This window comes from Macroventuria anomochaeta (genome assembly GCF_010093625.1).
Source record: "Macroventuria anomochaeta strain CBS 525.71 unplaced genomic scaffold BU25scaffold_7, whole genome shotgun sequence".
In the NCBI taxonomy this organism is placed as follows: domain Eukaryota; kingdom Fungi; phylum Ascomycota; class Dothideomycetes; order Pleosporales; family Didymellaceae; genus Macroventuria; species Macroventuria anomochaeta.
The window spans coordinates 777,689-801,291 of NW_022985368.1; the positions used below are offsets into that span (position 1 = coordinate 777,689).

Consider the following 23,603-nt stretch of genomic DNA (forward strand, 5'->3'; position numbering starts at 1 on the left):
CGCCCAATCAGAGTGCCACAAAAGTTTGAGTGAGGAACTTGTTCATATAGGTCTATAGACTACTCCACCAGAAAATCTCATGATAATAACCATTGTGTGTGGCTCTACAGCCTCATTTTTGGTGGACCTATTTTGGTGGTTCGGCGCATTACGCGAATCCGCGCATTACGCGCACGGACACGGTAGTGCATTTACATACGAATCACCGCTAGCACCACCATCGGTCCGGTATCTTCCCTCGGCGACTGCGATCGGGATACACGTCCGTTTCAGGGTACTCAGACACCGCTTCTGAAGCCGCGGTGGATCGGCTTATGTGTTTGACGTGCGTTCGGGAAGCTTGAAATTGACGGCTACAATATCAAACGTCAAACCAGCTTGACCTTTGACCTTCTACCTCAACCCACCAACATGCCCAACTACCCCTCCGCTTTCAAGATCTACGATGAAGCTGCGCACACCATCCTAGGCGATAGTCCGAAACTCGAACTCCTCCTGGAGAACAACAACTACACATTTGCCCATGAAGCCGGTGTCTTCATCCCAAAATCGAACACTCTATTCATAACGAGCAACCAATATCCGCACCCTGAGACTAACGGAACACACATCCAAATTAGCCGCATCACTCTCCCGTCATCAACTCATAGCACCGAAACAACATGTACCGAGATCACAACAGATAACATTCCATTGGCGAATGGGGGCGTCAACTACAAAGACGGCATCCTCTTCTGTGCACAAGGAACACTTACCACCCCCGGCGGCCTAGCATACATGCCGCTCCCCTCAGGTCATACCTCTTCCACCTCTTACTCGTCTGAGCTACTCACCACATCTTTCCACAACCGGCCCTTCAACTCGCCCAACGATGTTGTCATTCATTCAGACGGAAGCATATGGTTTACCGATCCTGTATACGGGTCTGAACAGGGTATCCGTCCAGCACCACAGCTACCGAATCAAGTATATCGTTTCGACCCAAAGACGGGGGGTATCAGGGCGGTAGCAGATGGATTTGGACGACCGAATGGGATCTGCTTTAGTCCCGATGAGCAGACGTGCTATGTGACCGACACAGATTGGATTCATGGGGATGGCACGACGGATGGGACGAGGGTGTCACACATGTAAGTCTTTGATGGTGAATCGAAGGACATGGAAAGGGACATGCTGACAGATATAGATACGCATTCGATGTAAAGACATACTCTGGCCAACCATTCCTCATCAACAGGCGACTGTTCGCTATGGCTGACACCGGCATCCCAGATGGAATTAAGTGCGATGTGCATGGAAACGTGTACAGTGGATGTGGCGATGGAGTCAACATCTGGTCACCAGGTGGCGTGTTGCTAGCAAAAATTCTGGTCGACAGAGGTGTTGCCAACTTCTGCTTCGGTCGAGATGGGCAATTGTTCCTACTCAATGAGCACAGGCTGTGGCGCGCGCAGATTGCGCCGGAGCACAAGGGCGCTCTGCTGGGGATATGATGATTGAATGTACGTACGTGTACTGTATAGTAGTGCTGACGACAATGATGAAAGGTTCGTTGAAAATACAGGTACCTGGTCCAACTGCCGGTCTTGTTCTTCATCGAAGTACCACTACCATGATTTGCCCACTATGCAGTAACTCTTTCGCAAAACCAAACAGGGAGAACACGTCGGCTTTTCAACTCAGGAGCATTTTCTTCCCATGTTCTCAGAGAAACCTGCCGAATACGTACTCGTTGCGACTCCTCCTAAAGCCATCAAGATGATACTCAATCACACGCTTGTACGAGCATAAGTCCCCACCCTTATCCTCGTACGGACCAAGCTTGAGAGGAACACCATCATTTACGTGCTCTGGTTGTCTCATGTATCACCATCATATGATCATGACTATACTCAGATCATACCATCATTAAATCCTTCAGATCATACCTGCAGCCTTAACAATCCGCTCCTTGCAGTGTCCCTTACCAAATGAAGCGCCGCCCTGCCATGGCATGCTTCTCCATGGCCCCCTTATAGTCATGTACATCCCGGCGCTCACGCAAAGCGGTGATATGCGCTTCAATATTATGTCTGTACATCTTGACACGAGCACGCTCTCTTGACCAATCTTTTGGAAGTTTCATCTCCTGTCGAACGGCTCGAAGTAAGCGCTCATCATAAGTATTGCAGGCCAGCACTGTTGTGAACGTGACATGCATTAGTAAGCGTGCCGTAAGGTTCCTTTAGATAAGCTGCGCTGGGGTACTAGGGTCAACAGACACACACTTTCAGAGTACACAATAAAATCTTATACACCTCTGAACATTTCGCACTCAACAGTGCGACAATAGGCTGAACCATAAGCGTGTGCTCTCTATCGATACCGCGTTCACGAATCCATGCAGATCGGCTGAACGAAAGATTTGGTGTCCTTCCCCTTTAGAGATATAGGATATCTTCTTCGGCATATTCCTCCGATTTGGGCACGAATCCTCATCTCTTGAACAAATGGCTGTAGAGGCCGAAGGGGTCGTTGAGGGACATTCAGTGACGATGGCCTGGTCTTGTCCAACGGTCAAATCCGGAATTCGAACACTGTTGAGATATGGTCCGATCTTAGACATTTGTTACCAGCTCCGGTGTCGATAATATGTCCTGTCGGTGGACGAAATCACAATCGAATTGCGCAGGATTCGTGATAACGTCTCCGTGTTGACTCGACGTTCTAACTCGGCAGATAATCGACCGGCGCGCCCATGGCTCGGCTCGTGTACACGTTTGATGCTGAAAGTAGAGCGAGGACTATCAGGACTGATAGAGAGCAACACGTCAGTCCTCACAACAATGTAATTCATCTGCCGCAGTGAGAGCATTTTGGTGGCGCCGTTGCTGTTCTAGCGGATCTCGACATGCTGTATCCGCTCGCTGACGAACTCAAGCTCAGCTTCAGCCCTGAGTGCTTTTGACACTGCTCGACAAACGACCCCTAGAGAGAAGTCATCCACGTGAGTGAGAATAAGATACCAGATTTCTGTCGGTAGTTGCAGTTGAGCCGGGTCTGCCGACCGTACTTGGGCCACTGAGCAATCAATTCTGATGATTACCTTTCTTAGATGATGCAGAAGATGCCAGGGTGATAAACCACCCCGGGACCGCTACGAAATACTCAAATAGCGTGCCCATGGTCGACAGATCAGTAGGGGAAGAACTTCGTCTCTTAAGTGGGAGGAATCAAAGTCGTTGTGGTAGACAGCGAAGAGAAAGAAATTGGAACAGGCACATTGTGAAGGCGTTATGGGGCGTGAAGCGAAGTAGCTACGTTTGCTTTGACGGTGAAATAGACTGGTGAAGTGATTGAGCACTGCAGATCGGTGAAAGGTAAGCACACGGCCCAAGTGCAGTGAAGACCCTAGTGAAAGGGTAAATTGTACACGAAGGCGCGGAGGAACTTATTCTATCCAGATGAAAGTCGCCAGTGTTGGAGGGAGGAACGGAAGTGGAGCACGGAAAAGTGGGCAATGATGTACGTTTGTCGTGAAAGTGGAAGTTACTACTTTCAATTTGAACCCACCAAGAGGCTGGAGATAATTGCAACTTCTAAGACCTCTCAGTAAACAACTAAACTCAATTTGACAACTTCGATCTGAGGCTTAGAGGTAAGCGATGCCATGCTTCTTCATGAATATGCCGAACAGATACTGGTTCCTCTTCTCCCAAATTCCCCTAACATAAGCCCTGAGCTCATTCGAAGCTATAGCATCGAAGTCCTCGTCTTTCCAGTCGATGTTCGGTTTTAATACGATGCCCTCTGCCTCATGAGAACGCTTCAGGCGTTCGACATAGGCGTCTTCAAAGGCACCAAGAGCTGATACCGAGCTGTAAGATTCTACCCATGAATCGCGATACGACCAACTTGTCCTTTTCTTGCCTTTAAATTGTAGCGCAAGATCATCTTCTGCCGCGTTGATGTCTAGATGTCAGTTTGGTTGGCTTGTGTTGGCAAAGTACCGTGCCCGAAGATCCTTTTCAGCAGCATCAGTCACATTCTCGCAGGTGCCTTGCAGGTGTCGCGCATGACCGTACACTTCGAGTATATCGTTAATGAGCGTCTTCTACTCAAGCGACATCGTCTCGCCTTCAATGTCGACCTCCATACCAGAAATTGGCACTTTGCCCCAGTAACATCCAAGCTTGGCCATGTGTTTGATTGTGCTCGGCCCTTATATCGGAGGTGATAGCGGAGGTCTGAGTTGGAGACGGGTTTGCGTCGCATATGTTCGATAATACGCAAGTCGGTGCTATTGAGAGAATCTCTGTCGGAGATCTTGCATGCATGTTCCTGAACTCGGCGCGGAGAGTCGCTTTGACACCATCTGGACTGACGCTCAGAAGATCTTTGATATGAGTAGCACATGTATAAAGTCGGGTCCCTTGCTGCATCACGAATGTCTCGCTTGCTTCCGCGCTGATAGAAGGATGACCGAGACGACTTCTTACAAATCCTCGCTCAGCTTCTACTCTCAGTGTACGGGAGCCCTGGTGGCAGCCGATTCAGAGGTCAACGTCTTCCACGTTGGCCCGAATTTCGCCCCAGAGTTCGAAGGGAAGCGGCGAGCAGTTTGGCGTGCGTATATCGACCATAATAGGGTGTTCAGTGTTTGGTTCGTTAGACGGAGCCTGGAGGGAGTCGAAGTAGTGAGTGCACCGTTGCACACGAGACCAGCCGCGGTCGAGCGCGATGTGCTAGCCGAGCGGGACTGAAACGACCTGTGCGGGCGCGAAGTTAGATGGGGAGATAAGAAGGCGTGGTTTTGGTCGAGATTGACTGAAGAAGAGTCGCAATTAAGGTGAAGGTGAAGAGGAGTTCTGGACGCTGTTGATCATGCAAGGCTCCAGCGAGAACCGCAGGCGCAGTCACGTTCACTTGTCCAACATCCCACCAAAGACCCCACCCTGAAGATACTGAAATGCATTTGAAGGCTAGAGCAGTCTTCTCAATCAAACAGCCACCCCAGCCCTCTCACTATTCCCATTATACTCCGTCTCCTCCGCAAACCCACTCCAACCATTCCCACCCTGCAACTCCATCTTCACACTCCCCTCCCTCTTAATCTCCCTCTCCTGCTCCCTCACCAACCTCATCGGCCCCCTCACAATCGCCCCAAGCAAATCCCTGATATCCAGGGCCTGAACAAGGGCCTTAACAGGCCCCACAGGCGCCGCCTTGTTACTATTCTTGTAGAGTTTCGACGGGAACGCGAAGATCATGAGGAGCGCGAAGAGCGGCATTTCACAAGCCAGGATGAGCGAGGCGAGCCCGTCGTTGATGTCGTGGTAGGTCATGTATTTGTTGGGGGAGAGGGTGCCGTGGCCCGCGAGAATGTTGATTAGGAACTACGCCTGCTGTCAGCATGTTTTGATGCAAGATTTGGTGGGTGAAATGGGGGGGGGGGGGGGCATACGGTCTGCGCGACGTTCAAACCGATGATACTCTTGAATGTGAAGAGTTTCAGGAGGATCTTGTGCTGTAGTAGCTTTGGCTTGTTGCGACTGTAGAAGCGCAAACAGCAGAGAATAGATATTGTGGTGACGATGAATTTGAAGATTGTGATCCAGAGATGTGCGAAATGGATGCTGTTGGACTGTCTGCAGTACTGGCCTACGGCGAGAGCGACTATGGTGCCGATCCAGATGATGATGCTGGCGGGAATGAACTGAAGAACGCCGTACCAGATGCGCTGCATTGTGTTAGCGACTGATTTGTTTCTAGGATGAGGAAAACTTGTGTACCTTCAACCACGCAGGACCCTTCGTCTGAAGCGCTCCCCTACTCCTCGCACCCGCACTAAACAGATCATCAAACCCATCCGGATGCGACAGAATATAATCGCACATCAACAGCAAGAACGCCGACAACGCGATCGCACAACCGAAGTCGAGACTCTCAACTAGATAAACTCCAGCCTTTTCCTCCAGCACTACGAGGAAACAGAAGAGCGCAACCCACGGGATGAGCAGAACGATGCGAATAATCTGGCGTTGTTGCACGGGAAACGAGTAATTGGTAGCATGGCCAGCGATGATGAAGCCACAGATAATCATGCTGAAGAGGGCGCAGGCGCCAGAGACTATCGTTGCGACTTCGTGGAAGGTGTATTTGCCGATGATGGGTACGATTGCTGGGCTATCGAGGTTCTCGGCGGGACAGACATGGCTCGTTGCGGAATCGATGATAGAGCTGGTGTTGATGTGATTCTTTCTCGACACGAGATGTATCTCGAAAGCCTCCATGGCGGAAGCGATTGGCGTCAAGCGGTTCTTTATTGATGATAGGCTGAAGATAAGGCGGAGATGTGAGGAAACCGTTGAATCGATGGCCTCAAGAGACCCTGCGTTCCTAAGTACTTTCCACTGGAGGCGTCCCCGCCCGTATACGCCATGTCATAGCCACTGAACATCTGTAGGCGGTTCGTCCCGATCGCCATTCGTCCGCGCAGGTAGCCGCTTTTGGGGTGGAACAGCGAAGTAAGCGTTTACGAGTGGAGCTTGGCGAAGCTTGTGAACTTATGAATCCCGCACAGCCATGCATAGCCCAGGGCGAAAGCTGACAGTTTGTAGATCTTTCTGCTTCATTGAGTACTGTTGAGCGAAAGAGCTCACCTCTCGTCGAGTGCGATACCATCTACGGCGCGCAGGTAAGCTCGGCGAGGCCGGCAAGAACGGTGAGCAATCCTTCGACTTATCCACTCGGGGCGTGCCCGCGGGCAGCGAGCGAAAGAACATCAGTGGCTGTGCACATGCAAGTAACTTCAAATTGTGAACGATGTGTAAATGAGGGTCTACAGCAGACAGCTGTGCGAACAAGCAAACGTCAGCTGTTGGCCGTGCCATCAAAGTTCGTACGAGATTCACAAGGAACCAAAACGCTGCTAAAGCGCATTCAACCCAAATCTTTGATCGAGATGATCCCCTGGCTGTGCTTCGATGGAACTGCTGATCAAAAGTGCATCAGGAAACCAGCGAATTCAACTAATAGTCTGTACGAAGTTGAATGTATGAGCTACTACAGACTGCGGCGCTCGACGCAGATGCATTCGAAGCGTGGAAGTAGAAGGCGCTGGCGCAAGCTTCAAGATACAGGAGGTGTCGTTATCATCATCTAGACGCTCTAAGGAGCCTCGCAAGCTGTAGTAGAGCGTGCGCAGACATGTTCGTGTTAATGTAGAAGGTTGACAGCGACTTCGTAGAGAAACTTCAGCGTTCCGCGCGCTCGGCTCGCTCCTTCCTTGCCTTAGTCTCCTCGAGCGCAACAGCGTGCAATACAACACAGCAGAGATAGCGATTCCGGAGGAGGATTGCTCCATCACCCCAATTCGTTGACAATATTAGCCGTCTCCCAGACAATGCACAAGCCAACTGTTCGATTTGGACATGCCGGCCAATGCACAGCTTCCGCAAGAGCCGGCCTCATAGCGCGACAATCTCGTGTCGCAGCACACCCCTCCCACTGCGCCTGGCTCGACAAGGGAACGCGTTGCGCGTTCGACGCGTTTTAACGTCTGCGCACGTTTGCGCGATTGTTCATTGGGAAGGATGACATCGCTCGGCGTGTTTCGGAGTGCGCTCTGTCGCATCGTATGGAAATGACGAATGTTGATGGGGCCGGCCAAGAAGATCTTGCGATGACCCGCAGCCGTTTCGTGGCTGCAGAGATCGGTCAAGTGCTGCGTTGCGCGAATGTTCGTATTGTCAGTGACGAGAATGAGACTTGTAAAGATAGATGATGATAGTAATAATATGTTCATTGGTGGTGCCTGTAACTTTTAATGGCAATGAGGTCTGCGACGCGATCGAATATCGACGATCCAGCTGTCGCAGCACGAGCAAGCATGATAATATATAGTACATGACTATAGTCCGTCCCAGTGAGCCCATCCAATCCATTGCCGAACGCCGAATTGCCGAGTAGAAAAAACCAGTAGATCGTGAAGCGTGAATAAAAACATGCGAAGAGAAACCGAGACGCGTCCGTACATGCTTTGAAGAAAAGGCCGAAAGGGGAAGAGAAGGTGGAATCGTGCATCAATCACATCTCCATCGCGTCACCGGCGACAGCGATGGGCCTGCTGATGGTCTGAGGGGGAGGTGTTGCAGGTTCTGTTGGGGAAGAGTCGCGGGCGTTGATGCGCTCGCCCTCGCAATGAGGAACAGGTCCAGACATGAGGTTGGGAACGGCGCGCTCTAGGGACCAGCCAACGAGCTGGCACCACTTGAGCGTATCTGAGAACAGCCAGTAGCCTTGCACACCGTGCTGCTTAGCGCGCACAAGATAAGCGTTGAGTGATTCTTTCTCGAGCATGACAATCACGTCAGTGAAGTCGAAGTGGCGCTCGATGAAGCGGGCATACGCGCGTGCTTGGTCGCGCAGGTTGGGGTTGGTCATGATGTTCTTCCAACCTACACCAAGCGAGGTGATGAGCGTGTTGATGGTGTTGCCATTATCGTCGATGATTGCCTCGCTTATCTGTGTGTCCATGTCGTTGAGCGAGGGGACAGTGACGTCGCGAGATGGACTGATGCGTTGCGACTTGCGTGAGACTGCGATTGGACGAGCCGCAGCCTTCTCTTCGGTTTCGATCTTCTCTTCATACCACGTGCCGGATTGCGACTCGGCCGCGATGCTGTAGCTAGGGTCATCAGGGTAGATGAGAGTCATCCCTGGACCGTACATAGGCTTGCCCCGGGACTTGACAGGGGCGGGGATGGCGACAGATCCAGTTGGTTGGTTCTCCTCGGGGTCGTCGACGTCGGCAATGGATCGTTTGCGCCCAGCTGTGGCATTGGATACAGCAGCTAGATAGTTGAGCGAGGGTGGAGTAGGATGCTTTGGGCGGAATTTACCCATAGTTGACGGCGAGTGGGCGCGCTGGTGAGGTGAGAAGTAACCCTGCGGTTGCTGGGGTTGCAGGACGACGGTGGGCGACGAGGCATAGTAGTTGAGACCCATGATGACTGCTTGCTTAGTATATCAGAAGTGAGATGCAGTTTAAAGATACAAAAGTCTGTCTAGCAGTGGACCAGACAATGGAGCATGCGACAAGCGCGGCTAAAAACCAATAGCGACAGCGAGGTTGATGCTCGGCTAAGAGGCGTGATGGTCGTGGTGATGGATGAGGTTGATAAAGGTGATGAATGGGTTGGCAGAGGTGAGAAAACACCAAAGTAAGAGGATTTGGCGCAGAGGGAAGGCGCGACGACGTGTGAGGGCAAGAGGTGAGAGGTGGAGGAACGATGGTTTGAAGGGCGCCAGGCGCCTCTTGTAAGCTTCGCGCGCATCCCGTGAGAGGCTGGAGTCTCCGGCAGGGTAAGACTAACCGCAAAGAGATCCCAGCAAAGATCCACAGGGCAAGTCTGGACGTCATTGGCTGATGGCGCGTCTCCAGCCGAGCTTGAGCAAGGATACCGCAAATGGACTGGACCCAAATCCGTTCGCTTTGCCCAAACTAGTCAGTCGTGTAAAAGATGGCCTTGGCGACTCTGATGCAGCTAAATGCACGTGACTATAGTCATGTGATCTCGGAGAAAGTTTTCGAAGCTCCGACTGCTGCGGGACATTGTTTTTTGGGTGAAGCTTCCACGCGCCATAGCGACAGATACCCCACGCGTGCCTAGTTTCACGTCCCCTCCTTCTCTGTACAAATACCCTAGATACGTTGACTCAAGATGCAGGCGCCTGTGGTTGTTATGAGTATGTATGTCCCTATGTGGTAGCTGCAACAAATGCCTAACACGCCACAGACACGCAGACCCCTGGTGGGGAGCGCCAGTTCGGTCGCAAAGCTCAAATTTCGAACATCACAGCAGCCAAGACAGTTGCAGACATCATCCGGTCATGTCTGGGCCCCAAGGCTATGTTGAAGATGCTGCTCGACCCCATGGGCGGCATCGTCCTCACCAACGACGGCCACGCTATTCTCCGAGAAATCGAAGTCGCACACCCTGCAGCAAAGAGCATGATCGAGCTTAGCCGCACACAAGACGAGGAAGTCGGTGACGGCACAACAACCGTCATCATTCTGGGTAGGCTTTTAATGGCATAAATGAGGTGGACATGACTGACAGGTGACAGCTGGTGAGATCCTTGCACAGGCCCTGCCCCAGCTCGAGCGCAACATCCACCCTGTTGTCGTCATTCAGGCCTTCAAGAAGGCTCTGGCTGATGCCCTCGAGATTGTCAACGAGATTGCGACCGAAGTCGACGTAAACGACGATGAGGAGATGTACAGGATCATCAACTCCTCGATTGGCACAAAGTTTGTTTCGAGGTGGTCGAAGCTGATGTGCGGTCTTGCACTTAAGGCTGTCCGCACAGTCTCCACCGATATGGGAGGCAAGAAGGAGGTCGACATCAAGCGTTACGCACGTATCGAGAAGATACCTGGAGGCGAGATCGAGGACAGTGAGGTTCTGGACGGTGTTATGGTCAACAAGGACATCACACATCCCAAGATGAGACGGAGAATTGAGAACCCCAAGGTTCTGCTGTTGGATTGCACACTTGAGTACAAGAAGGGCGAGAGTCAGACGAACATCGAGGTCAGCAAAGAGGAGGACTGGAACAGGATATTGCAGATCGAGGAGGAGCAGGTCAAGGCCATGTGCGATGCCATCATTGCTCTGAAGCCCGATCTTGTCATCACAGAGAAGGGTGTCAGCGGTAAGCAGGACAAGTCAAACTGTGCAGAAGGGTCACTAACGCTAGCCAGATCTTGCGCAGCATTTCCTGGTCAAGGCCAACATCACAGCTATCCGCCGTGTTCGCAAGACAGACAACAACCGTATCGCACGAGCCACCGGTGCCACTATCGTAAACTCCGTCTTCGCCGCAACACCCTCCGACATTGGTACCCAGTGCGGTCTGTTCGAGATCTCCAAGCTCGGTGACGAGTACTTCACCTACCTCACAAAATGCAAGGACCCCAAGGCCTGCACGATCCTGCTCCGTGGACCCTCGAAGGACATCCTGAACGAGATCGAACGTAACCTGCACGATGCCATGGGCGTTGCCAGGAACGTTATCTGGAACCCCAAGCTGTGCCCAGGAGGTGGTGCGACCGAGATGGCCATCGCCGTTGGGTTAGAGAGGAGAGCAAAGCTCATCGAGGGTGTTGCACAATGGCCATACAAGGCGGTCGCAGAGTCCATGGAGGTCATCCCCCGCACCATCATCCAGAACTCAGGAAACAGCCCCATCAAGGTTCTGACACAGCTACGCGCAAAGCACGCAGAAGGTTACGAGGATGGCAAGGCCACTGGCAGCTCCTGGGGTATCGATGGCGACGCAGGAAAGGTTGTGGATATGCGCACATACGGCGTGTGGGAGCCTCTCGCGGTTAAGGAGCAGAGCATCAAGACCGCCATCGAGAGCGCGTGCTTGCTGCTGAGAGTCGACGATATCGTCGCTGCGAAGGCGGCGAAGCAAGTCAGCGGCCCGATCGGCGGTGGAGGTGACGACTAGAAAGCTCGTTGAAGGTGCAATCTCGACATGAGCGACCCGCAACTGGGAGCAAATAATCACGACAATGAAGAACGATCAAACGTCAGCACGTCAAGTGTTGTCACACCAAAGTATTAAATCGATTGCTCTTGACTTCCAAGTCGCTAACCCCGCGGCTGCCCGCTCGCACTAACAGCCTCACAACAAGATCAGCACTCACGGCCCGATACAAACAGGATAACAGGCAACCGTCCAGAAAAGCAGTCAGACAAGACTCTGACTAGCGCTTCACGCAATCACACGACACACCCTCATGATCAGGAATTGACTTCCACGATACTACTCAATCTCTAGTATCATGTCGACCCAACAAACGACCGCCGACGTCAAATATCAACAACACAGAAGAAGACCGCAGCCATGAGCTAGAGGCCATAAGGCGAATCTGAGCAAGTCGAGTAAGCTGACCCTAAAGGCACCCAGTAGTCCAGCGGATGAAGCATATCGAGTACGATCAATTAGTAAAGATTAACGACGGAACAGACACCACGGAGGTGTCGAAAGAGAAGTCGGTATAGGCTTAGAAGGAACTCAGCGAGGACGGTGCCTTTACAGGAAGCAAGGGAAAGGAGAGTAGGTTCTAGACTCTACTTGCCCGCCCGTGATATCTGTTTGCAGAGTTATCGATATCTCATCTTCAAAAGACCAACATGTGTACACTATCAATCTGCCAGTCTTCATCTCAGCGTCGCCACGTCGGTTGTGTTCAGTGTTCGCCCCACAATTTCCTGCCGTGACAACCACTGCCAACCATCGAGACTACTCCATTCGACTAGTAAACGCTCCCATTGGATGACCTACTCGAACCTAAAGTGATACACAGGCTCTCACACCTTGAATAGGTACGATGTCATCACACGGCAGGTACGCCATAGGTGGGGCGGTGCCCAAGTATATAAGTACAGTATCTGCTTGAAGCACGAATAATTCATCTCGACAGCTAACTGGCGGCACAGACACACCGCCGCATATTTTAATTCATCAGTCATATAGAGCTATAGTACCTGGATCATCATAGCCAACCGGAACATCAATAACACAACGGAAGACATCAGCAACAAGGCGTCTCTGGTCATAAGGCAAATTTGAGCAACCCTAGTAAGAACCGAATCGATGTGTCCCCATCGTTGAGAACAGTACTGACGAAGCGAAGACACGAGCGAGGAGAGCAAAGAGAAGTCAAAACAAGCACTGAAGGATCTCGGAGGCGAAGAAGCGTTCTACGGTAACCAGGATAAGGGCGAGGAAGATGTACAAACATCTCTGAGCAACAATCGAAGCTTTATTCGAAAGGCAACTTCACATTTCGCTTGATCAGGCTCCGCTATGCAACACTCCCCCTCCCAAGCACCCTCTCAACCACCTTCGCAACACCCTCCACATCCTCAAACAGACTCCAATGTCCCACACCCTCCAGCACCTCCAACTCACCCTTATCCCCTAACCTCCTCACAATGTCTCCACAAGCAGCCACCGGCGCAACCCCATCCTCACGTCCCGTAACAACTGTCACCTTCGCTCCTATCCTCTCCCAGTCGGGCGTCTCAGCACTCGCCAGTGCCGTACAAGCTTTCGCATACCCCTCCGCATCCTGACTTTGCAGACTCAACCTCACCGCATTCACCGCCACAGCGTTCCTCGCCTGGCTCTGTGGACTCGTTGCAGAGAATGCTATTTTCTCCGCGATATTCAACGTGCCTTCTCGCCGGACGAGGTCAGCGCGGGCATGTAGTGCTGAGACGCCTTCTTCTGGGAACGGCAGACTTGGAGGGTTGAGGAGGATGAGTTGTCCGACTTTGCCTGGGTTCTTGATTGCAAAGTCGAGCGCGATTAGGCAGCCCATACTATGCGCTACCACCGTCGCGCCGTCACTGTCATTGATACCAGCGTAGGCGAATACACCGACCAAGTCCTCAGAGAAAGAGGGTATGGAGAGAACGCTGAGGGGATGTGTGGGCGATGCGCCATGCCCTTCGAGGTCGAAGATATTTACGCTGTGTGTGTATTCTAGACCAAGCGTGTGGATCAGTGGCGTGAAGGAGGTGTGAGAGCCACCGAGACCGTGAACGAAGATGATGGGGGACCCGGATGAGGGGCCGGATTGGGTGTAGTAGAGGGGTTTGGAGTTGATTTGGGCGAGCTGGGAGATGGGTAGGCGAGAGTTGTTGTAGTCTAAACTCGACACTGTGGGCTTGGTTGCTAGGGGATTCGGTGAAGATGCGTCGGCAATGTGGTTTGTCAAAGTCCCGAGTCCAGTTACTGAGATCGAGATGCTGTCGCCAGCTTTGAGGTAGACGGGTGGCTTGAGACCGAGGCCAACGCCGGCGGGGGTACCTGTAGCGAGGACGTCGCCGGGTTGAAGGGTCTGGCCTTCTGACATCGTTTTGATCAGGTATGGGATGGAGAAGATCAGATCTTCGATGGTGGCATCTTGTCTGAGCTCACCGTTCACACGCGTTTGTACACGGAGGACGCTGTCGAGTTGGGATGCCGGGACAGCAATCGGGCCCTACACTGGTCAGTTCTGAACAAGATCTAACAGAAGAAGGAAGGACACACCATAGGACAAAACGTATCCGGGCTCTTCCCTATGTAAAACTGTTTATGATCTCTCTGTCTCTCTCGCGCAGTCATGTCGTTAATAATCGTATACCCCCAGACGTAGTCCATCGCACCCTCCTCTTTGATTCTATACCCCGCCCTCCCAATGATCACACCAATCTCGCCCTCATAGTCCGTAGTTTCAGTAAATCCGGGATGCGGAAAGATCTCCTCGCCATCAGCAATGATAGACGTATACCGTTTAGTAAATATGACTGGGTGCGACGGCACATCAACCTTGTCTGAGCTGTCGAAGCCGGAGCTGTTGAATTCTTTGGCGTGGTCGAAGTAGTTCTTGCCTACGCAGAGGACATCTCGGGATGCTAGGGGAGGCAGAATGCGGACTTCTGATGATGCTATGGGTGAACCGGAGCTCGTGATGTTGGAGGAGCCGGCTTCGATGACTTGGTAGAGGTTGGTGATTGGTGTACCGGACTTGAAGCTTAGAGATTGAATGGTTCTTGATTCCAGGTTGTAGTGACCGATTCGGTCTCTTTGAGTTTGGGGGTCATGATAAGCGACGTAGTTCGTGAATGCAGACTGCCCCTCCTTTGATGACATGTTTGCTGTTGAGATTTTCGCTCAGCAACGAGGCTGTTACATGGGCAGAACCGTCGTTAGTATAGGATTCATTCACATCGATCAAGCGACTGAACTTTGAAACTGCTTTGATCTTGAGGTTGATGTTGCGATACCTAGGTACAAGTGGAGATGGTGGGGAAGGTCGAAGCGGACATTACGTCAGCTTTCGCTGTTGCTGTTGGCTGCTAAGTCGGGCACCCTAGTTTCCGACACCCGTAGTTTCCGACTACCCCGCAACCCTCCACCATGCACCACGACCAAATATCAACTCTAAACAACTCAATTTTTTGTCAATTCAAAAATATTTTTACACCAATTTCTCTGTCTTCAAATAGCTAGATACACGGAAGAAGATGTCCAGAATGTGCGCACAGACCTCAGATCTGTGGTTGCTTTGGCTACTGCTGCCTGTTGAAGTCGTGCCTTAAGCAAAGCTCATAGACATTATTCAATTGGTTCTTGGGGATGAGCAGAGGTACAGGGAGCCTGTAGGGGTTGACAGTCACCTAAGCAAAGTTCGGAGTGGTCAGGGGTAGACTATCCGGGCAAAGTGGTAATAGCCAAGGTAATAGTCAAGGTAATAGTTGTCTAGCCAGAGGCCGTGGCGACTGGTAGCAATGAGTAGTATAGAGTATACTGTCTGGCTTGAGAGCGTGTGAGATTCCAATAACAAAGTTGAGTGGTGAGGTTGAACACAATGCCGTAAGGGCAACGTGTCAATGTGCTATATACCAAGCACGTCTGCGTAGTGATCCGTATGCTCTCAGTGATCCAGCGGAGCAGTGAGAGCAGCGGGATTGGCGAGAGTGCGTTATGTGGGGTTGCTCTGTATGCTCTGTCAGATCGTGAGATCAGTGAGAGCATATATGCAGCCTGGCGGCTGGTCCATTTTGCTTCTCAATTAACCAAGGTTTGCCGTTGCTCTGTTGTTACCTGTGTTAGCACAAGAGCAATCCTTGTCCTAGTGTACCACTGGTCTTACCACTCTGCACTTGGCGTTGCCCTGGACCCCCTTGTTATCTTCAAGGCCAAGAGCATCCAAGAGCAGTGGTTCAAGCAGGAGTTCTTGGCTCAGAATCCTGGCTGGTATGTTACCTATTTGCAAAATGGGTGGACAAGTAACAACATTGCTGTCGAGTGGCTAGGGAAGGTGTTCTTACCACAGACTGAGCCTGATGATCCCTCTAATGCACGGCTACTTATTGTCAGGGGCCATGGCAGTCATACCTCAGACGAGTTTATGACTACATTTTACTTGAACAATGTCCATTTGCTCTTTGTACCTGCTCATACTTCATATGTACTCCAGCCTTTGGATTTGGGCTGCTTCTTAAGTCTAAAGGTGGTGTATTGACGCTTGGTTGGTGAATATATGGCTGGGACAGATAAAACAAAGCTTGGGAAGGCCAAGTTTCTTGAATTTTATGCAGAAGCACGTAAAATTGGCTTTTGAGAGCAGTGCATCCGATCTGGGTGGAAGGCAACAGGCTTATACCCCAAGAACATGATGAAGCCCTTGGGTTCTCACTGGGTGGTGGTGCACAAACAGCCGTCAACACCACCACCTTCTACCATGGATATTAGCACTCCAAAACGCGGCAGCAATGTTGTAAAGCTTTTTTCTGGAAAGAGCTTCTCACCAACTACATGACGATGTGTTCGGCTTACTGCTACAGCGTTTGATCGTGCCTCAATGATGGTCACCATGCAAGACCGTGAGGTTGCTTCCTTGCGCGAGCAGGTGGAGCAAGCCAACCTGCCAAAACGTCGCAAAGTTGCAACCAATCTAAACGATCTCCTTGCAAGTCTTGCAAAAGTTCCCTCTAAAACTAATTGAGAACCTTCTCAACAAGAGGTTGTTATTGTAGAGGAGAAGAGTAGCTCTGAGGAGGAAGTGGAGCAACCATTGGTTTGATGTTCAGTGCGGAATCGACAACCAACACGACGTTATCTTGATTGTGATTTAAGTGTATATGAAGGAAGCGCTTCAAATGCAGTTTCTTAATGTTTTTACAAAATTATTTGACAAAGTTGTGAGCACATTTGCAACTTCAAGTGGTGGCAGCGGTAAAATTTGGTGGGGTGTTGGAAACTAGGGTGCCCGACTTACTGTACGATTCTTCCTGTCCAGCAACATCTGCGCTTCACATCTCACACTCTTCACGATCATACCTTGTTCACGCGAACCTCCTGAACCCAGAATTACACCCAGTGATTTTCGGCTGACTACCACCTGCCCCAGTCAACTGAGATGATACTGACTCGAACTTGTTGCGCTGCAGGACTTGTAGCCAGGATGTATCTCAAATACAAAGACTCCCTCGAGGCTAGGCTGAGCTCAGGCATCGCGACAGCTTGAGCTTAGTATTACGAAGTAGTAACGGGGACGACCCTGGGTGCATCGGTCTACTGTCCTCCCTGGAGCCATTCGCCCTTGTCTGGTATCGTATGTTCGCGAGCTTCGCCACCACATAACCAGAATGAAGGCCCGAAGTCGTTGGGAGAGAGACCGAAGTGCAGTTGTTGACGAGGTAATCAGTCTGCGGAGATTGTTGTGGTCTTGGAGCTGGAACGTGTCCCGCGGGTGTTCCTGAGCAGCTGCACAGACCGCCAGGAGTTTCGCCCGCTCCACCCAACCGCCCGTCCATATTCATCGACCATAAACAACCAAAGTGTCTTCAGATGAGCCACTCGTTCGATTCTAAGACGTCTAGAGTCTCGCCAAGATGACGAAATCGGGCTGTCTGTCATAGTCATTGAAGCCATCTCCGCGCGTACATGGCCCAAATGACGCATGCAAAGCCAAGTGCCATGCCGCCGCTCACCTCCGCGAGGCTTGACCATCGTCAACTGCTTTCATCAGGACTTCAGTTGTAACTGACCAATCAGACAATGGGTTTTTATCTAGCTGTGCTCCAATAGCTCTGCGATCACCACTTTCCTGATCGCTGGCTCGGCTGCGTTCCGCTTCCTGAACCGCAAACGGCAAGATGCAAGGTGGGGTACAAAGCAATCGTCCTGGGGAACTCCATCCGGTACGCGTGTTCTCGTTACCAGAGCCACGATGGAAATGATCTTGTTGATCTTGGATGAGGGGTAGTTGATCTTGCTTTTCGGTGATGGTATCATCCGTAGTGTACCAAGGTTACCGGTTAACAACGCCAATGTTGTAGGTCAACACTCCGCGTCTGGGTATAGCGACCGATGAGGCTCAGCCCTGTCATGGATGGTGTTGACATTGTAAAGCGCCTCGTAATCTGCGCCGAGTGTAGGTCCGTTTTCAGGTTATATAGATTGCCCATTCCTCAACAGCTGTCCGTTTGTCAAGAAGGGTTACTTCAGTCCTATCTGCACCTACCCTCAGGCCTCCTGAGACTTTCCAAACAACGCGTGCAAGTTGGTAATTACACCATTACCATGCGTTTTTATCTTGCAACTGGTTTGCTTTCAAGCTTGAGCCTCGGTACGTGTCGATATGTAGAACAAACCCGCCCATAACTAACGATACCCAGATGCTCTTGCGCAAACTCAGATTGGACAGACCTGTGTCACCGATGACGTCTGCTACAAGTTGAGCATCCCCGAAGCAACAGCTCAGAATGGCGACGGCAACATCTTCCTGTCTCTTAGTGCACCGACAATATACAGTTGGATTGGTCTTGGAATCGGGCCGAGCATGACGAACTCAGACATGTTTGTCATGTACACGAACGGCAACGGGAACGTTACGCTTTCACCGCGCTACTCCGAAGGGCGAGCACAACCTCAGTTCGATGGAGACCTCGATGTTGAGCTGCTTAGCGGATCCGGTGTCGAGAACGGCATCATGACAGCGAACTTTCGATGTGGTAACTGCGCACGAAGTAGAACAGCGAACTTCGATGCACAAGATGGACAGTGGATTCACGGACGACGAACTGGAGACGCTATGAATACTACAGATGTCCAAGCCAGAATCATGAAGCATGACGTTCAAGGTGGCTTTACTTGGGCTTACTCCAGTGCAGTCGGAGGAGCGAGCACGAACCCCTTCGCAGCTTCGGATACAGTCATCTCTGGCAGTACTTCTAGCAGCTCTGGTGGTAACAGAGCTATGCGTAGCAACATCTTGTTGGTACACGGTATCTTCGCCTCCCTTGCCTTCTTGGTCTTCTTCCCTGTTGGAGCGATCATCATGCGCCTGGGCCAATTCAACAATGTTCTCGGAGTCCACATTGCTACTCAGGTCTTCTCCTGGCTGCTCTTCATCACTGCTTTCGGGCTTGGCCTCTACTACGGCATCACTGGCAACTACATGACCAAGGCGCACCCCATCATCGGCATTGTCTTAGTCGCAATGATGATCTTCCAGCCTCTTGCAGGCTGGCTGCATCACAGACAATTCATGCGTAGCGGCCAGCGTAGTACCATCTCCCATGGCCACGTTTGGATTGGTCGCATTGCGATCATTCTCGGCATTATCAACGGCGGGCTTGGTTTAGAGCTGGGAGGAGTCGAGACTCGATATGTCATCGCATACAGTGTGGTTGCTGGTGTTATAGATCTTGCCTACATTGCGTCAATTATCTACGGGGAAATTACAAGAAGCCGCCGAACAAGCGTTGCTAGTAGCGGACACGAGAAGATCAACTCGTCTCCAGGGCGGACTCTTGTCACCGCATAAGCTGTTGCGGTATTTATGCGTGAGGATTAGCAGTTGGAAGGAAGTAGACATTTAGTCGTACTCGACGATATATTAAAACAAGTAAAATGCCTCGTTGCTCCACTACGATATACTGTGCATGCCTTGAGATCATTATGCTTCTGCGACTCAAGATCAATCGAGGTAACGATGAACGTAATCTGATTAGTGCACTACCCGAGGTCCGCCTAGAGTACTGATTGGCTACCGAAGTGTTGGCAAGCGCGACTCCGCCACCACCTCGGACCAGCCGGCTCCAGTAGCTCTTTCCTCGCATGTCTGACAAGAGAGGCTGAGCACATTTTCGATATGACTGCCTCAGCCCACTTCGCGCTTGCAATTGCGAACCTCCAACATACAACTTTCGATATCTCTTGATCTTTTGTCGCGTTGCTACCTTTCAAAAAGCAATTGAAGTGAAATCATGATCTTCGGCGGCCTGGAGATAGTAGCCGGCGGTTACTTCGCCCATAAATACTACAAGAACAAGAACGAGAAGAGAAGGTTAGAAGAGGAGGCTCGAACGCGGCGAAACAACACGTTCCCTAGCAACAGGCCGTCCAGTTACCCACTCCAACCACACTTCCAACATCAGGAGCAGCGTCCGGAACAGCATCGCCCGCAACATGTACCTTCACCACAGAAGTACGCTTGCCATGCACCAACACCGCCTCGACCGCAATTTCAGGCTCAGCCTCGGCCTCAACAGTTGAGACCGAAGACAAGTCCCGCGCAGTCCTTCAACATACCGCGTCGACCTGTACCGCAGCGTAAACCTGAGATCGTTGTACAACCAAGTCTGCAGCGCGCTGATTCCATGGCAACTCTTTCACGCATGCCTATTGCGAACGGGTATCGACCTTCAAATCAGGCTGAGCCAACTCCACCTCGACGACCGACGAACAGTCTGTCGCCTATCCAACAGTCACCGTACGGCAACGCAGCCTTCTCGGTATCGTCACCTGCATTTGGCGCAACACCGACGTCACCGCCGATCAGCTATGGCATGGCACCGGACGCTGGAGTAGGAGGACGACATACAGTGAATGATAATTGGGAGACATATGAGCATGGAGCACATGGGTATTCGGCTTATGCGCCGACGGAAGCCTCGACACAGTTGGGTGAGCGGGATCCACCGCCTCCATATGCGCCTTGATCAACAATGGGATCTTGGGACGTCTACTCTAGCTTGGACGCGGGCGCTCGAGCATTTGAAGTTTCTTTCTATTTTCAATTCTGGAGTTCGTTGGATTTGCACTTAGTTTATTATAATGGTCCGTAATCAGTCACGAAGACCGCAGTAATAATATCGCTATCGATCAAAAAGGCTCCACTTTTATATCCGTTTACGATACATTTATCATTGATGATGTTCTGTCTGGGTGCGATATGTAGCAGTAACGCCTGATCAAGTATGTGGAGGCGTCAGTCAACGCAGAGGAGTACATACACGAAGGACACCATTTTCCAGGTTCGACCTCTGATTGCCAAAGTTGACTTCTGTATGCGGCCTTCATCAGACTACAGAGTCGACCCCTAGTTGTCCATATCAGGAGCACTGAGTATGCCCAGGCTGGGTGATTGCAGTGTAAAGGATTTGTGTGAAGATTGTAATGTCTAATCTCGGAGAAAGGGTGATGTCGTCTATTCATGATACTCTTGACTATCTTAGACGATCACGGCGTTACAACCCCACGGCCTACAGCAAGCTTCTGTCGGTAGGTTTCGCAAGCAGAGCATCTTTCCAAAGCTACGCCTGTCCCTGAGCAGGTGGTGCAAGCAACTCGGGGGTCACTGGCCCGAGTTAGGGTGATGTCTTACCACAAAGGGCTTTTTTACGTACGGATTACCTCCACAGCCGGTACATGTCGTAATCTTGAGTGCGTCTGGGTGATCTAGGTAGCAAGGAGGTGGCCTTGCATCGGACACAGCTGAGGCTGTATCATTGTGGTAGACGAATGACATGTTGATGTCTATGAACCACGGTTGTGATGAAGTATGATATTGCAAGTAACGACGTTTATGATAAAGAATATCGTGCAGGTCTTGATGCTGAGAGCAGGATGCTCTGCGACAATTGCAAAGTCGAAACGAGAGTCGCTTTTTTATATACCTTGCAGTGACGAAAGCATTGATCGATCGTTTGAGAATGTAACTCAATGCTGTGTTTGCGTGATATGCTCTGAACAAGTTTCATCTCAATCCAGGAGAATACCAAGAACCAATGCTTCATGATGAATACAGGAGCCTATGCGTACATCATTCGAAGATGCCGGGATGAAACATCCGTTGTTGGCGCCATGCTGATAACTTGAAGGAACAAATCAATCGCACGAACTCATTCCGAAGCGTAGTACTTAGGGTCGCAGCGTTGAATGCATCGTTGGTGACGGGAGAAGTGCAAATCGAGAAGGGAGCGGCAGGGCACAGCATGGCACGGTCTTGTAAGCGTGGACGTGCATGCCGGCCCAACGTGCGTACGTCACACACAACGATAGACGATCAAGCAGTTCGACAGCGGTTCTCTGCAGGGAAGACAGAGTCAGGGACTCATGGCAGCTGTTAGTGGACAGCGAAATCTGAGGGTTTAATGATGAAGGTAAGCCTCTTATGCATTCGTGGCCTCCTGCATGAAGGACGTCCACTTCCGGCGGAAGGCACATACTGTCGTCCCAATCTGAATTGACGTCCGGTCCATCAGCTTCGGAAACACAGGTTGATAGACCTCCAGTCACGGCACTGCCGACTGGGCTACTGGGGAAACCAAGTACCGATAGATGGGTTTGTGTTCAGTGGTGGGCTCAGCCGCCTTCCGTGGACCAGGCACTGGTGAAAGTGGACCTACCGTGGGGCTGTCTAATGAGCTCCCCGGAAGTTTAGATAGGTGACCTTCGTCCCGAACTTCGTTGGGAACTGATTTGATTGCAAGGGTCCGTCTCAGGCATACTGGTTGTCACATCACTGATGCTGTGGCACACTTGCGCATCGTAAGGGCGCTTCTGCAGGTTCGAGTCATGTGCCTGATGAATGGCGCATCCTTGGGTTGGAGCACCCCGCACGCACTAATTATATGTAAATACGCCTAATGGCTGGCTTTCCCCACGAGTGTGGTGCAGTGGCTGGTGTAGCACATTGGGGTTGCAAGTTCCAGGTCAGAGTTGGGAACATTACTTTCTGAAGATCATATTGTTGGTAGATTTAGGTTTGGGTGTGAGCGAGGGATATTGGCAAGGAGGGTGAGCCTGGCTGTGATTCTGTAGTTAGAAACTATTGGCCAAAGGCGCACAATTCTTCAGGACTTGGAGGTAGTCAAGGCGGCTCTCGGTGACATTTGTTAGATGAAAACCTATCTGACGACTACAAAGAATTTCGAGCGCGGTACACAGGCGAGAAGAGCTTTCGCAGTGGTGACCTTATACGCGATATGGAAGTTTCAACGGATGATTGGCGGCGCTCGAAGCACATGTGAAAGATGTGGAAACACGTCGGGATCGTCAAGGTGCTAAGACGACTCGTTCTGCCGTGCCGAGGCACTAGACCACATTGGGCATCTACAAGCATGATAAATACACACCCGCGGGTTCAGTTTGGAGTGAGATAGGGGAAAACTGATTTGTAATGATTCAAGATGTTTCAGTTTTGGCTACATCGATTTTCGTGGTCCAAAGATGCCCGTGTTCGGCCAAAGTCCCGCACCAAGCACCACATAACGTCCTATGCCTTCTCAAATGATTGCCACAAAAACCTGCTATGTCCAAAGTAAGAGTTTCACAAGATCACGAAATCCGCAAAAGTGCATCCCCGCCCAGAACGGCAAAAATTGACCTAACCAGGGGTCGAACCTGGAATCTCTTGATACACTTTAGCCAGGTTCAAGCCCTGGTTTATCGTAGTCAAGCGCCTTGCCATTGGGCCATTAGGCCAGATCTGTATCTGTTTGATGGGAAAAACGATCAATGTAATAATTATATTCAAGAGCAATTGTGTTCCACATCTCCTTGGAAGTAAACTATACTTCTAATACGATTGGAAATGTTGTGGTTGCAGAATTTTCTGCAACCAGGCGAGCCGGGTACAACTCGGCGAAGTGGGGCACTCGCGACAAAGAATTTTCTCTGCATGAGACAACGGCCTGGAATCTGCTGAAGACCTCCTGGCTCTGTCGTGAGAGCCAGCAATTGGTAGCTGTCGTATCTGA

General features: G+C 51.1%; 8 protein-coding genes and 1 non-coding gene across 9 annotated transcripts; 4 read left to right on the forward strand and 5 right to left on the reverse strand.

The window, feature by feature from the left end:
• Positions 1–411: 411 nt before the first annotated feature.
• Positions 412–1,493, forward strand: BU25DRAFT_484708 (calcium-dependent phosphotriesterase; the record flags this gene model as incomplete). The annotated part of the gene is made up of 2 exons (XM_033711205.1): positions 412–1,130; positions 1,187–1,493. The coding sequence occupies 2 exons, from the start codon at positions 412–414 to the stop codon at positions 1,491–1,493; spliced, it is 1,026 nt and encodes a 341-aa protein (XP_033564702.1).
• Positions 1,494–4,860: 3,367 nt separating this feature from the next.
• On the reverse strand, positions 4,861–6,354 carry BU25DRAFT_259326 (uncharacterized protein). The gene is made up of 3 exons (XM_033701704.1): positions 5,772–6,354; positions 5,444–5,719; positions 4,861–5,375 (listed from the first exon to the last, which is right to left on the reverse strand). The coding sequence occupies exons 1-3, from the start codon at positions 6,270–6,272 to the stop codon at positions 4,980–4,982; spliced, it is 1,173 nt and encodes a 390-aa protein (XP_033564703.1). The 5' UTR covers positions 6,273–6,354; the 3' UTR covers positions 4,861–4,979.
• A 901-nt stretch (positions 6,355–7,255) lies between these two features.
• Positions 7,256–7,926, reverse strand: BU25DRAFT_259338 (uncharacterized protein). Its single transcript, XM_033701705.1, has one exon. It carries the CDS (start codon positions 7,784–7,786, stop codon positions 7,367–7,369), a length of 420 nt encoding a protein of 139 aa, XP_033564704.1. The 5' UTR covers positions 7,787–7,926; the 3' UTR covers positions 7,256–7,366.
• Positions 7,795–9,263, reverse strand: BU25DRAFT_408437 (uncharacterized protein). Its single transcript, XM_033705818.1, has one exon. It carries the CDS (start codon positions 8,986–8,988, stop codon positions 8,068–8,070), a length of 921 nt encoding a protein of 306 aa, XP_033564705.1. The 5' UTR covers positions 8,989–9,263; the 3' UTR covers positions 7,795–8,067.
• A 364-nt stretch (positions 9,264–9,627) lies between these two features.
• On the forward strand, positions 9,628–11,599 carry BU25DRAFT_387789 (T-complex protein 1 subunit gamma). Its single transcript, XM_033704446.1, has 4 exons — positions 9,628–9,729; positions 9,780–10,061; positions 10,111–10,698; positions 10,748–11,599. Exons 1-4 carry the CDS (start codon positions 9,705–9,707, stop codon positions 11,497–11,499), a joined length of 1,647 nt encoding a protein of 548 aa, XP_033564706.1. The 5' UTR covers positions 9,628–9,704; the 3' UTR covers positions 11,500–11,599.
• A 1,260-nt stretch (positions 11,600–12,859) lies between these two features.
• On the reverse strand, positions 12,860–14,820 carry BU25DRAFT_438278 (uncharacterized protein; the record flags this gene model as incomplete). The annotated part of the gene is made up of 2 exons (XM_033709051.1): positions 14,098–14,820; positions 12,860–14,047 (listed from the first exon to the last, which is right to left on the reverse strand). Exons 1-2 carry the CDS (start codon positions 14,698–14,700, stop codon positions 12,863–12,865), a joined length of 1,788 nt encoding a protein of 595 aa, XP_033564707.1. The 5' UTR covers positions 14,701–14,820.
• Positions 14,821–18,138: 3,318 nt separating this feature from the next.
• Positions 18,139–19,492, forward strand: BU25DRAFT_489264 (iron reductase domain protein; the record flags this gene model as incomplete). Its single annotated transcript, XM_033711410.1, has 2 exons — positions 18,139–18,184; positions 18,234–19,492. The coding sequence occupies 2 exons, from the start codon at positions 18,139–18,141 to the stop codon at positions 19,382–19,384; spliced, it is 1,197 nt and encodes a 398-aa protein (XP_033564708.1). The 3' UTR covers positions 19,385–19,492.
• A 258-nt stretch (positions 19,493–19,750) lies between these two features.
• BU25DRAFT_408441 (uncharacterized protein) lies at positions 19,751–20,842 on the forward strand. Its single transcript, XM_033705819.1, has one exon. It carries the CDS (start codon positions 19,827–19,829, stop codon positions 20,559–20,561), a length of 735 nt encoding a protein of 244 aa, XP_033564709.1. The 5' UTR covers positions 19,751–19,826; the 3' UTR covers positions 20,562–20,842.
• A 2,384-nt stretch (positions 20,843–23,226) lies between these two features.
• Positions 23,227–23,328, reverse strand: BU25DRAFT_t40. The gene has a single exon. It is a non-coding gene; the product is annotated as a tRNA-Arg (tRNA).
• Positions 23,329–23,603: the final 275 nt, after the last annotated feature.